Source organism: Microchirus variegatus (assembly GCF_963457635.1).
Source record: "Microchirus variegatus genome assembly, chromosome: 12".
Classification (NCBI taxonomy): domain Eukaryota; kingdom Metazoa; phylum Chordata; class Actinopteri; order Pleuronectiformes; family Soleidae; genus Microchirus; species Microchirus variegatus.
Window position 1 is genome coordinate 5,871,503 of NC_139813.1, and position 12,259 is coordinate 5,883,761.

General features: G+C 40.4%; 1 protein-coding gene across 1 annotated transcript in view; it reads left to right on the plus strand.

Moving 5' to 3' along the window:
- Positions 1 to 565: 565 nt before the first annotated feature.
- enah (ENAH actin regulator) overlaps positions 566 to 12,259 on the plus strand; it is a 179,097-nt gene continuing 167,403 nt past the window's right edge. The window contains exon 1 of the mRNA XM_083898366.1: positions 566 to 595. Coding sequence (XP_083754492.1) covers positions 591 to 595 — 5 coding nt within the window. The 5' untranslated portion in view covers positions 566 to 590. The remainder of the gene's footprint in view (positions 596 to 12,259) is intronic.

The window sequence follows — 12,259 nt, forward strand, 5'->3', positions numbered from 1 at the left end:
ATGATTAGAATAAACACTAGAATAAAAACACTTTTCATTTCATGATTTCAATTTTGTCATTAATAGGCCGCTGCTGCATTTAAATTGTTTTTGACACCGGAGTGTCGGAGCCTCCCGTGCGTTCGTGAACGCAGCACGCGTAGCGGCAGAGGCAGCGGCAGCGGCGCGGTGTGAGAGCGGCACAGCCTCCGCCACAGCCTCCGCCACAGAGCCGCAGCACAGCCCTGACACCCACAGTGCTCCAAAGACACGCCGCGACAGTCCCGCTCTCCTCCTCCTCCTGCTGTACGTGACTCTTCGCCGTCCGCGGAGCCGCGACGCTGCTGGAACATGTAGGATTCGACTGTTCCACTCTTTTCAACTCATATTTTATTTTATTTTATTTTTCTATACCTTTTTTTGTACTTTCACCGGATAGCCTGCAAACTGTGAAACCTCGTCAGACGGACGGACGGACGGACGGAGTCCCCCATTCATCTGGTCGCCTGTAGCCTTGAACCGAGCGGCGAACTTTTATTGAGAAGTACAGAAGAAGTGAGCTGCTAAATACCCACCGCCTGTGAAACACTCGGCCTGACAACAGCAGCGTCATGAGGTAAGAAAAGCTGTCAAATGTATAAAATATGCAGCAGTGCTGGAGAAGTGTGTTCTGTGTGGACATGGACACGGTGGAGTGAGGCGTTCAGGGACCACAGTGTTGCTGTGCGTTAGCCTGTTGTTGGCAACTTTACTCTTCACAGACAGGTTCTGAAACGTGGACGTACCTGGGACTGCGGAATGGAGCTTAGGTTGTTCTTGAACCGACACACACACACACACACACACACACACACACACACACACACACACACACACACACACACACACACACACACACACACACACACTGCACTTACCGTTAGATTATCTGGTGATTTGGTTTCATTGGTGTGATGCTGTCTCACACACATTAACACACATTTGTGCAGCTGTCATTGTTTGGACAGCCTAACCAAAAATACACCTAATGATGAAATGAAGCTGACATATATTTATTAGGTCTTCCTTTTATTAAGTGGCTAAAATATATTCTTGGTCTTAATGGCAGTCTAAGAGCATGCCTGCCTGTCCTCACTGATGTCTTGGTACAGGGGACATGCACAGCACAGTCAGCACTGACTATTATGTGTCAACCACATTTACACACAGCAAGTTAGAGATGCAGTTTTATTTCTATTTATAGTTTCCCTCTATTATCTACTCCACTGTTTTCTCTTTCAAGACACCAAATCCCCTGTAAAAACTATTGTTGCACTTGAGCTTTAACAGTCTTTGACAGCCTCACAACACACTGTCATGTTACCACCCAAGGTCCACCACAACTGGCCTGGTTCAGTTTTGACAGCAGGCTTGAAGCTGTTCTTGTCGACTTCTATGCCCCTCAGGAATGCGACCCGTTAAAAAAATGCCCGAGGTTGCTGATAAAGCAAAAAGCGTGAATCTGTTGGACGTGGGCTAACGGAGCGTGGCAGGTTCGGTCACAAAATTTCCCTCTGGATCTTGAAAGTTAAGATGTAAGAACAGCTTGTGTAGATGTTTGATTTTCCTTTTTTTTTTTGTCATTCATAACCTAACACTGTATTTATGTGTTAAGAAGTGAGACATGCAGTGTGGACAGGCCAGCCCCCCTTAACAAAAAAAAAGCCCCTAATTGAATCCAGCTGTTGGAATCTCTCTGTAGGCCAAACTGCAGTTAACAATAGCTTTGTTTGTTTCAGAGATTCATATGTTGTGTCCATGCCCCAGGGTGGAAACCACACACTTTTCATCTTTCTCTTCTTCTTCTTTGCACTTTATGTGAATTGTGCCATTAGTTGTATTTAGCCAGATTTAGTTGTGTTTTGGAGCAGGAAATCCCAAAACTTTTAGCCCCAAGTAACTGGGCCACACATTTGGAGATGTGTATCCCCAGATTGATGTCACACTGTTTCCTGTGTTGTTGTAAATTGACCTTTTACATCTGATATTATCAATCTGTCTGTCATAATCACTCTCAGGGGTCATGTGAGGAAAGGAAATCAGCAGTATGATGATATATTTTTACTTGGGATGAGCCAGTAAGATTGGTCAGATCAAATATCTGAAAGATGTTACATCCATCACAATCCAAAGTCTTCTATCTCGCAGTACTCCCTGTGCACTGTAGGACTGTAGGAGTGTAAGTCAAACAGCATTTCAGCTGAGTCATGTTTTGGGCTAGTTATTTCTTCAAAAAGCTCCAAAAAGACTGTATCAGTCTGATGTCGGCTTCTGGAAAATACTCATGTTGTGATATCGGTATTGGACACAAAAAAAGTGATATTACTTCATCCCTATTTTTGCGTTTTCACCTCTTTTCTGCTATTTTCCCCATTGCAAATTAATGGGCACCGATGCTGGACGCACATGAGTTAACATGATGGGGAATCAGCAATGTGAATGCTGCCGATCAAAGGCAGCTTTGTGATGACTCAGCATTCACACTGCGTTTTCTGCCAGCAAAAGTTTTTTTAAGGGGTAAGAGACCATGTTTTTTCCCCCATCTGTTCCTGTTTGCTCCCTGTCCTAAAGATGCAGCAGTAATAAAACTTCCCAGATTTCCTCAGTCAGACGTGGTGTCACGTCATCATAAGCATCCCTGCATGTAGATGTTAGGTGAATGCACGTCTCTGTAGTGTTTTAAATACTGTCTTTCTGCCAAAGTCTCAATCCTTTAGCCAAGAGGAAAACACGGTGAAAGTAAGATTTCAGGGGACTGATGTAAATATATTTTTTTTATATCACCATTAAGATGGTCATAGTTTTTTAACATTATAGTGACAAATCAAAGTCAAAAAGTTGTCTATGGAGATCAGTCTTGCAGGAAACCAATATTTTGGATCATATTTCTCCTGAAACTGGAGCAGTATTGAAGGAGAACACCTCTGCACCACTGAAGGCAGCTGAGCTAAGCAGAGACACAGTGACTTGTTGTTCTCCAGACGGCTGTGGTTGTTTTCCCTGCTGCTTTTTAAAGGGAGAGGTGCAGTGTCCAGAAGGGGGGAGCATGTATTGTGTGTCTTTGAGTGGTGGAACAGGTGTGCCTCAGCTGTTTGGAGCCGACTCATGCAGGACAGTTGTGTCAGTGTGTCAGTGTGCCATACTGTGAGGTGAGGAAAAAAAGTCTCTAGACATGGTGTCGAGACTTTCTTTAAACATCTTGTCATCAGAAGTGTATTAATGAAGGAACAGCTGAGCGAACACATGTAAACTTTTCACGGTCATTAACCATTAAGAGTAAATTCAAATTTTCTGCTCGGCTCAGCTGACAATAGATCTGTCAGCACAAGAAGGAGATGACACACATTGTGTTGCTGTTTCTTCCTCATTTTTCGATCATCTTTCCTATTTATTCACACGCTGTCGGCACAGCAGTTGTCAGCTGACAGGAGCAATCTGGGGTTAAGTGTCCCAAGGACACATCACATGTAGACTTGCGGAGTGTGAAACTGAACCCGCAACTTTACCACTGAGCTGCTTCAATGGCTCATTGAAAAAAAGTAATAATAAAAAATAAGTGATGCACAATATTATAGGCATGGTATCGGTATGCTTATCGGCTCTAAAACCCAGCAAACATGCCAAGATCCCCTGATATGACTAATGACTAAAGCAGTTGGCTGACTTCTATGCTTGCTCCCTCACCAAGTATTTTTTTAAATGTTCATCGGCATCTGCTGTGACATAATTATGTTAATTCCACTACAGAAGAGACTAAATGACCGCAGTACCACACTACATATCGGCATATAGGATATTGGCAAAAAGTCCAATATCGTGCAAATTGGCATTAGCTCAAGTCATTGCTATCTTAAGGATGTGGTCACTGCTTTACTGTACTGTTAGACAGCCTTTTCAGCCTGAAATCTGAAGTTTCAACATGGAGTTGTTGATCCACTGCTGCCTCCATTAGTAAGTTCAGTTCAAATGTGTTTATTTTTTGACTTCAGTGTTTGATGTGTGTTTGTTCAGCTTTACCAAAGAGACACAAAATTATTAGATGAGTAGTAGACCAGCAGCTCCTGCATTCTCATGATATAAAGTGCAGTTTTTCTATGGACTTTGGTGGGGAAGAGTGAGTGGACTACAATCTTCAGTTTCCAGTCAAAAAGGCTATTGAACAGTGAGATAAAGTGGCAAAAACATTCTTAAGCAAGTGTGAGTCTCAGGTTCTTAAGCTTGGGCAGTCAGAGTTCCTCATAGGGCTGAACGATTTTAAGAAAAGATCTAATTGCGATTTTTCTGGCAGATATTGCGATTTCGATTTGGCTGTGTGTTCTTACCTCACTAAAGTCACGGCATTGCAATTACAGTTTATTATATTATAGAGTGTGCCCCTCATCTGGTGCAGACAGACGGGCCTTTCTTTTCTGCGCACAGCCCCTGCGCTGTGCGCTCCTCCATCTCCAAGTGGGCTCTCCGTATCCAACACAGCCTGGATCATTTCTCTAGCTTTACCCCCACATCCAAATAATGATCTTAATGCGGAGAATCGAGTACAGTCGCCATGAAGTGCAGGGGATCCCAGTTGATCCTAGTGTGGTGAATGAGTGGTGTGAAGTGAATGTCGCGGGGAGTTCATAATCTGCGCTGTATGCAGCCAAGTTTCGCTTTTGCGCGAAGAGACTTTCCAGCATTAATTAGTTGCTGTTCCACATTGTACTTGCATCTTTGGTGTTCCAAACTGATCTTGGACAGACTCTAAGCTGGAATAGACAGGCATGTGCTGGCTGCAGTTTTTGCATGCGTCATCACAAAATGGTTTTGTTGTTTTGGTTTTGTTTTCGGTGATAAAAGTCTTTTGGCCGCAGAATTTTCAGTGCATCCCTAAATATAATATATTTATTGGCAAGAACAATATAACTGTAATAATGACGTATTTGATAGTGTGATTTGGGGTTCAGGCACCTGGCTTGCCGATTACTTGGGGGCGCATTGCCTTTGAAAAAACCCTGTGCCTAATTTTTATCACATTGAGCGAAGTTACTGGGGGAAACGGGAGGAAAAAATAGGGCGTCTTTTGGGGAGCGTTCTACCTAAAAGTAGGGCGTCTAATTTCTTATTATTTTCAGTACAGGATGCCCGAATGCCCTGCTAGCTAAAAGCACTGCAAAAAAATGGAGCTTTGACGATGATTTGTCTGAAATTGCAATTTTGATCAGAAAACGATAAATCGTTCAGCCATAGTTCCTTATACAACCTCACTGAATCATCCCTTTAAGGACCAGCAGCACATGGTTTTTACCTGACCATTAAGGTCAAATTGGGCTAGAGCACATTCCTAAATCATGAGGATAAGAATTATTTATACCGTGTTCCATTTGTGTTTCTCTGTGTTGTGTCGGGCCACATGTAGCACTGATGTCAGCTTATCTCAGTTTGATAAGCTGCATCGTCAGGGTGACGGACGGGGGCTGTGAAGTGTCATGGCAACAAGCCTTGACAGTCGCTGAAAGGCCTCCTGCCTCCCAGTCACTGCAGGTTCACACCATTGATGACAGAAGCTAAGGCCGGGGCTATGTCCAGCCCGGAACCTTTTTTTTTTCTTTCTTCTTTGTTATCTATCTACTACAGCAGTGGGGCTGATGGATAGTATGTGCTGACAAACACCCCCCAGTTACTGTGGAGTTCAAGCTGGACTTGGGCCAGTCACTGTATATTATCTCATCTAAATGAGGTCTTAATGAGGTCGGCCGGAGGCTAAATTGAAATGAGAATACATTTGTCATCAACATTGATTAAACGACAGTCACTGGCTCAAGTCTTGACTTTTATTGGGTCTAAACAGTGAATGACATACATATAAATGGTCTGATAAATAAATCAATAGATCACAGAGCTGTAATTTACCAACACAAATAGATGCATGAATGTAATATCACAAAAGTCAATTGAATAATAAGCTGGAAAAATCTGGAAATGTCCCTTTTCCCTCTCTATTTCCTTCTGAAAATGAGTCAATTTCATGGTTATTGAACACATTTTCTTTGAAAGCCATTGCCAATTGCCTCTGTATTTCCTTATATTCTCCTCCTGCTATTTTGAATGCGTCCAACACTTTACTGTATAATAAACATTAAATGCACATCAGTGGGATAAAATAGAGTTGTTGTGCTCACCTCATCTCCTTTTGAAGATTTTGGGTTGATTTTTAATTGCTACTGGCTTCCCGCCACCATCTGCCCCTTGCCCTCCTTATCTCCTTCCTTCTGTCCTCCCTCCTCAGCGTCTCTCTCTCTCTCTCTCTCTGCCAAACCGTCATCAGTCTCACTCCTAAAAAAAGGAGGGTGGGGGGATTTGCAGGCTTTTGCCAGCTTGGATTTCTGTTCCTTCTGCTTTTTCTAATTCATTCCAAGTCAAGTCAAGTCAAGTCAAGTCAAGTCAAGTGTTGTGACATCTTGTGTCTTATTTTGCAGCTGTCTGTCATCCAACTGTTTGTAGATATAAGGTCAACTCAGACAGAAAATTAACCACAGGTCACGTTTGGGGCAAGATACAGCTCTGAAAGACCTTTCCCCGTAGCATTAGTTGTTCTGGCATCAATTTGCTGTGGTCAAAATGTGGTCGTTTTTTTAAAAAACACGGTTTTTCTTCTTTATAAGATTTTAAAGGAAGATGAAAAGGACCAATTAGAAGGGATGAAGTAGAAGGAAATTCCTATTACAATTGTATTTTTCTGTCCTATTGTTTAGCCTTATTTTGAAGCAGATGGCAAATATAACACACTTGCAATGCATTTTTAACCAGCAAACATATGGCCCACTATATGGAGCATAATTACTGTATAACAGGTCCTATACCAGAGTTACATCATATGGAAAAACCTTAACCTTAACTGTAAAAATGTCCCCTTTTAACGAGAAACACAAATGTCAAAATTCTGATATTTGACATGTCAAATAATTGCAGTGTCTTTTATTTTGTATGTCATACCTTGTCATTTTGTGATTGATTTTGCATCATTATCATACACAGAACATTTGCTGTTGTTCTCTCTTCCCAGAATGCATTGTTTAACAAACCTGACATGTCCCTGATGATTTAACCTGTAATATTATATGAACAGAGCAGAAAGTAAATGAAGATCTCCGTCTATGTTGTTGCTCAAATCTCTTTGAAGCACATTTTTTCCCCAAATATTTGACATTATTGCTGATTTGATTTCTCCTTAGCACCACGCTGAAGGTCATGTTCAGTGTTTCAGTGTCTTTCATCATATCGGGTGATGAAAGACAGCAGAGGCAAACGATGCCATATCACTCTGCCCTGTTTTTCCATCAAGCTTAACTATTTTCCACATCATATTAGTGTTGTATTGGAGTCATTTTCTAGGGCTAAATGTTTGTTTTTTATCATTGATTAATCTGGGGATTAAAGGTTGACCGATATGTTTTATACGCAATGAATGCTGATTTTTTTCCCCCCTCCATTTGATAAAATACGATAACAAATAATAATAATAAAAAAGGTTAGCTTTAGTAATGAGTTTTTGAACAACAATCTAAATTTTATGTCTGCATTGCAGTGCAATTGTCTACTCTATTTTCAATAAAACTCATGTCTAAAATTAATATTAAAAACATGAAACAGGTGATGAATAAACAAACTAAAAATGAAGTGTAAGTGATTTGGCAGCATGAGATCCAAAAATAAACATAATTTGTAATAATTGACAGATTATAAAGTAATAATCAACAAAAATATGGCCTGTCTACCCCAACTGTGGATTCTTTTTTTTTTAATAATAATAACAGTTTTTGTCCATTTAATGGAAGAAAATTGTGTAAAAATACCGATCCGTGATCCCCAAACGAAATTGAAATGAAATTGCACCAATAATTTAATTCATTTAAAGGTGCATTATGTAATAAATCTAAAGCAACTGGCCATAGAATCCTCCTAATATTTCACAGAGACTCGGGAATAATGTTCATATAACAAACTGAACTGACCAACAACAACAGTACAGACAAAATATTTGCATTAAAAGAAAATTTTTTGCAGACTGCAAATCATGTTTATGTTTTGAAATCATGTTTTGGCATGTGGCGCCACCTACCGCCATCTACCAATCATTGCAGTCACTAGAGTCTCAGCTGCCGAGCAATCACGGGTTGCCAGTTACGTCAGAATACGAAACCTAAAAGACCTCGGTATTTTGAATTTTAATGTAGTAACCGTTTTTGGCCACATTCTTACATATGGCACCTTTAATAATTGATAAATTGTTGCAAGACTATTTTGCTTGTGTTCACTGCCTACCACGCTCATTATTTACCACACTATCACTCTATTTCCTCTGAAATGAAAGTGCAGTGTAGAGCGGCATCGCGGCAGAATATGACACTTCTGTTCGAACATGAGCAGCAGTATTTGAAAGCTGAGCCCGTTTCATTGATCCTATAGAAGGAGCAAGTCTGATATTGTTCACACTTGGTGAAGATGGTGATTGACAACTACCGATCAATAATGAAACGGCTGTTTTAAAAGCTATTTAAAATCCATACTGAGTGCTATTGGACCTTTTACTGTATGTCTGTATAAGTGGTGATGTATGATAAAAGACTGGTTTTCACCAACTTTGCTTCACATTTCCATTTCCCTCTCTCATGTTTGTTTTACAGAATATCAAGTAGTCAAGGTCTGTTGTTGGATTAGCAGCTGCGTCGCATTGACACGCCTTTTCACTTTTCACACACAAGCTTGGACCTACCTGTCAAAACCGCACACTTGATATTTATAGTTTTCTAATAGAAGTAGTATGATTCTAGCGTGATGGCTGTCAGGCAGGGCTGCAACGAATTATTATTTTCAAAAACGATTAAACTATCGATTGTTTTTGAGATGTTTGGTCCATAAAATGTCAGAAAAATGTTGACAATTTTCAGATCAGTGTTTCCAAAACCTCAGAATTATGACATTCTCAAATGATCCAGTTTTATTTATTTATTTGTTAAAGGCAGCAAAGAAACCAGAAAATCTTCACATTTAAGAAGCTAAAAAATTTAAAAATAAAAAACAATTGTTTAAATCCTACTGTAATGTAGTTTTTATTGAACAGTGCTTATCCTCGTCATCGATTAATGTTTTGATTACTTTTTCGAATTATTGATTAGTTGTTTGGGCTAAAATGATTTAAAAAGTTTTTAGTTTTTTTTTTAGTTTTTCTGGTCCGATATACATAGAGAAACCAACTTTGTAAAACTTAAAAACTTCAAAAACAGCTAGAATTGACTAGTTGTACTTTAACTCTCTATTGAGAGTAGAAGAATGCAATGTTTGTTCTTATGAAGGTAACGTGAAGTGTTTATGTGGTTGTTAAAGTTTAAAGGTGGAACAATGTGTCCACTTAGAAAGGTCAGAGACCACAGCACTGATGCTGTCAGTGTGTGTGTGTGTGTGTGTGTGTGTGTGTGTGTGTGTGTGTGTGATTGACAGGAAGCTTTGTGTGTTGAGCTTGTGAGGTGAAATTCCCTCACCTTCCTGTGGCTTTGGTGTGCTCCTGTGACTGACATCAGCTGCTTAGTACAGGAGGGTGGCACACTATGAACCTGTGTGTGTGTGTCTCTCTGTGTGTGTGTGTGTGTAGTGTAGTGTCTCCTGCTGGAGCAGAGTTTCAGCTCTGAAGCATCAGTCACTGACCACACATGTGTTGCATGAGTGAATAACAAGGCGCTGTCACTTTTTTTCAAAAATCACGTTTGCATGGATATTATGTGACATGATAACCCTTGTTTAAAGGTGCATTATGTAATAAATCTAAAGCTAACTGGCCATAAAATCCTCCTAATATGTCACAGAGACTCAGGAATAATGTTCATATAACAAACTGAACTCACCAACAACAACAGTACAGACAAAATATTTGCATTAAAAATAAATCTTTTGCAGACTGCAAATCATGTTTATGTTTTGAAATCATGTTTTGGCATGTGGCGCCACCTACCGACGTCTACCAATCATTGCAGTCAGTAGAGTCTCAGCTGCCGAGCAACCACGGGTTGCCAGTTGCGTCAGAAAACGAAACCCAACAGACCTCGGTATTTTGAATTAGAATGTAGTAACCGTTTTTGGCCACATTCTTACATATGGCACCTTTAACAGTAAATCATTTGTACAAGTAGTACAGTAAATTCTTTTTTTAGATATGCTGCTATATTGTGTAAAAAAAACGTGTAGCGTGTTGTTATCGACTGTAACAATGGCTAGCCCAGGATACGTTCGCGTCCAAATTTATTTTCTGACATCTCAACTAGAGCACGGTCCACTTTGAGGTGATGTCACTCCCAATTCCCAGTTCTGATATCAATGCAAGGTAACATAGTCAAGCTGCACTCAAAGAGCAATATGTTGTATCACGTGGTAATTATTTAAGACAGTCTGATGTGCTTCTAGGCTGTATATTCTGTACTAGAATTGGTCTGGTGTAATACGTTTGAACTTTCTTGAAGTTTGAACAGAAAAATCAAAAGTGACTGACTAGTGAGTGATTGAGAGTAGGGCTGCAACGAAATGTCATACTTTCATACTAATACTAATTAGTATATAAAAATTTATTAGTTCTTAGGTCTGGAAACTGTCAGAAAATGTTGATCTGTGTGGTTTTATCCATGAACCAAAATGTGTCAGTTTAAATGATTTCTTTGTTACAAGAAAATGAATGAATCATCTGAAAACTTCATTTAAAGGTGAAGTAAGTAGTTTATAGTGCCATCTAGAGGAGAGGCTGAAATTTACAACAAAGAACTGCTCCTCTGCTCACCCCCTCCCTTCCCTGAGCGATACGGTATCCTCAGCCGGTCAAATGTCGTCCTCGTTGTCTTTCTCCGTGTCAGCAGATGAGGTTCGTGAGGCGAGGGAGAGGGCGGAGCTACCACAGCCGTAGCAGACGAAGCGGAGAGAGAGGAGGCGGGACTTCCGCTACAAGTAAAGAGACGCTTGATTTGTTCTCTCACGTTTGTCCTTACAGGCTCCGGTAGAAACATGGCGTCTCGCTTCTAACAGTGGCTATGCAACCGCGGCCCGCGACCATGTTATTTTACATGACTTTTTGAAACACTACGAAAATGAAACAAAAACTATTATACAGCGACTAGACAATGCAGGAGCACATAATATGTATACAAAAGTGGATTTTGGGTTATATAAACCCATAAATACTACACAGTGTCCCTTTAATAATTAAAAAAACTCAAATTGACAAATTGATTATCAAAATAGATCATGTTTATTTAGTGAGAGTCTACTGAGAGTGCAGGCTTGCAACAATTAATCAATTAGTATTAGACGACTAAATTAATCACGAACCAAAGGGGACACAGTTTTGTCCCCATTTGAAAAAGCCATGTCCAAATAATTTGTCTTTAGTCTCACATTTGTCCTTAAAGTTGGCCTATAACAGAGACACTGCACACACACACACACACACGGAGAAACAAATACTTCTATCAGCAGAAGTGGTTGTCCCGGCAACACAACAATGCCGCTGAGTCGATGCTCCGTTTGCAGCCAATTCTGCCCTTGATAGATGTTGAATGAGCTGAGAGTCACAGCTCCAGGAAGATGATGAGGAAAGACAAAAACACGGTGGTGGAGGAGGAAGAGGAGGCATGAGTTAAAAAAGGAGCGAGCTGTGACACTTCGCAGTCAGGACTCATTTGTCCTCCATAATCAAGCAAACCCCGGACAAAGCTCCTCATCTTTGTTCCTCTGGACAATGACTATGCACTGTAAAAAAAAAACAATCATCAGACACATGAACTCAACACGGTCAGCTGTACGTGGGGTGGTGGTGTGTCTCTGTTTGTGTGTTTATGGCTGAAAGTGAGGACCCATTTTAATTCAGACCGATATCTTTGTGAGGGCATTTTGATTTTTGACGAACAAGACGTTGGCAAGCTGTTGTTAATAGAAGAAAAAAAACAACTTGTTTTAAGAGTTAGGGTGAGGCCTTAAGTTGTAATGGCTAAGGTTTGGGTTAAGGTCCACTGAACGCATCATATCCATGAGTGTCCTCACGAAATAAATAACAAAAAGAAAAAACATCGGCATCGGTATAAGCCATCGGCCAAGTTTTTATTTTAAACATTGGCCCAGAATTTCACAATCGGTGCATCCCTAATAAAGAGTGACTGACTAGTGAGTGATTGAGAGTAGGGCTGCAACGAAATTGCAGTGTCCTCACTAAGAGTGCTGTACATGA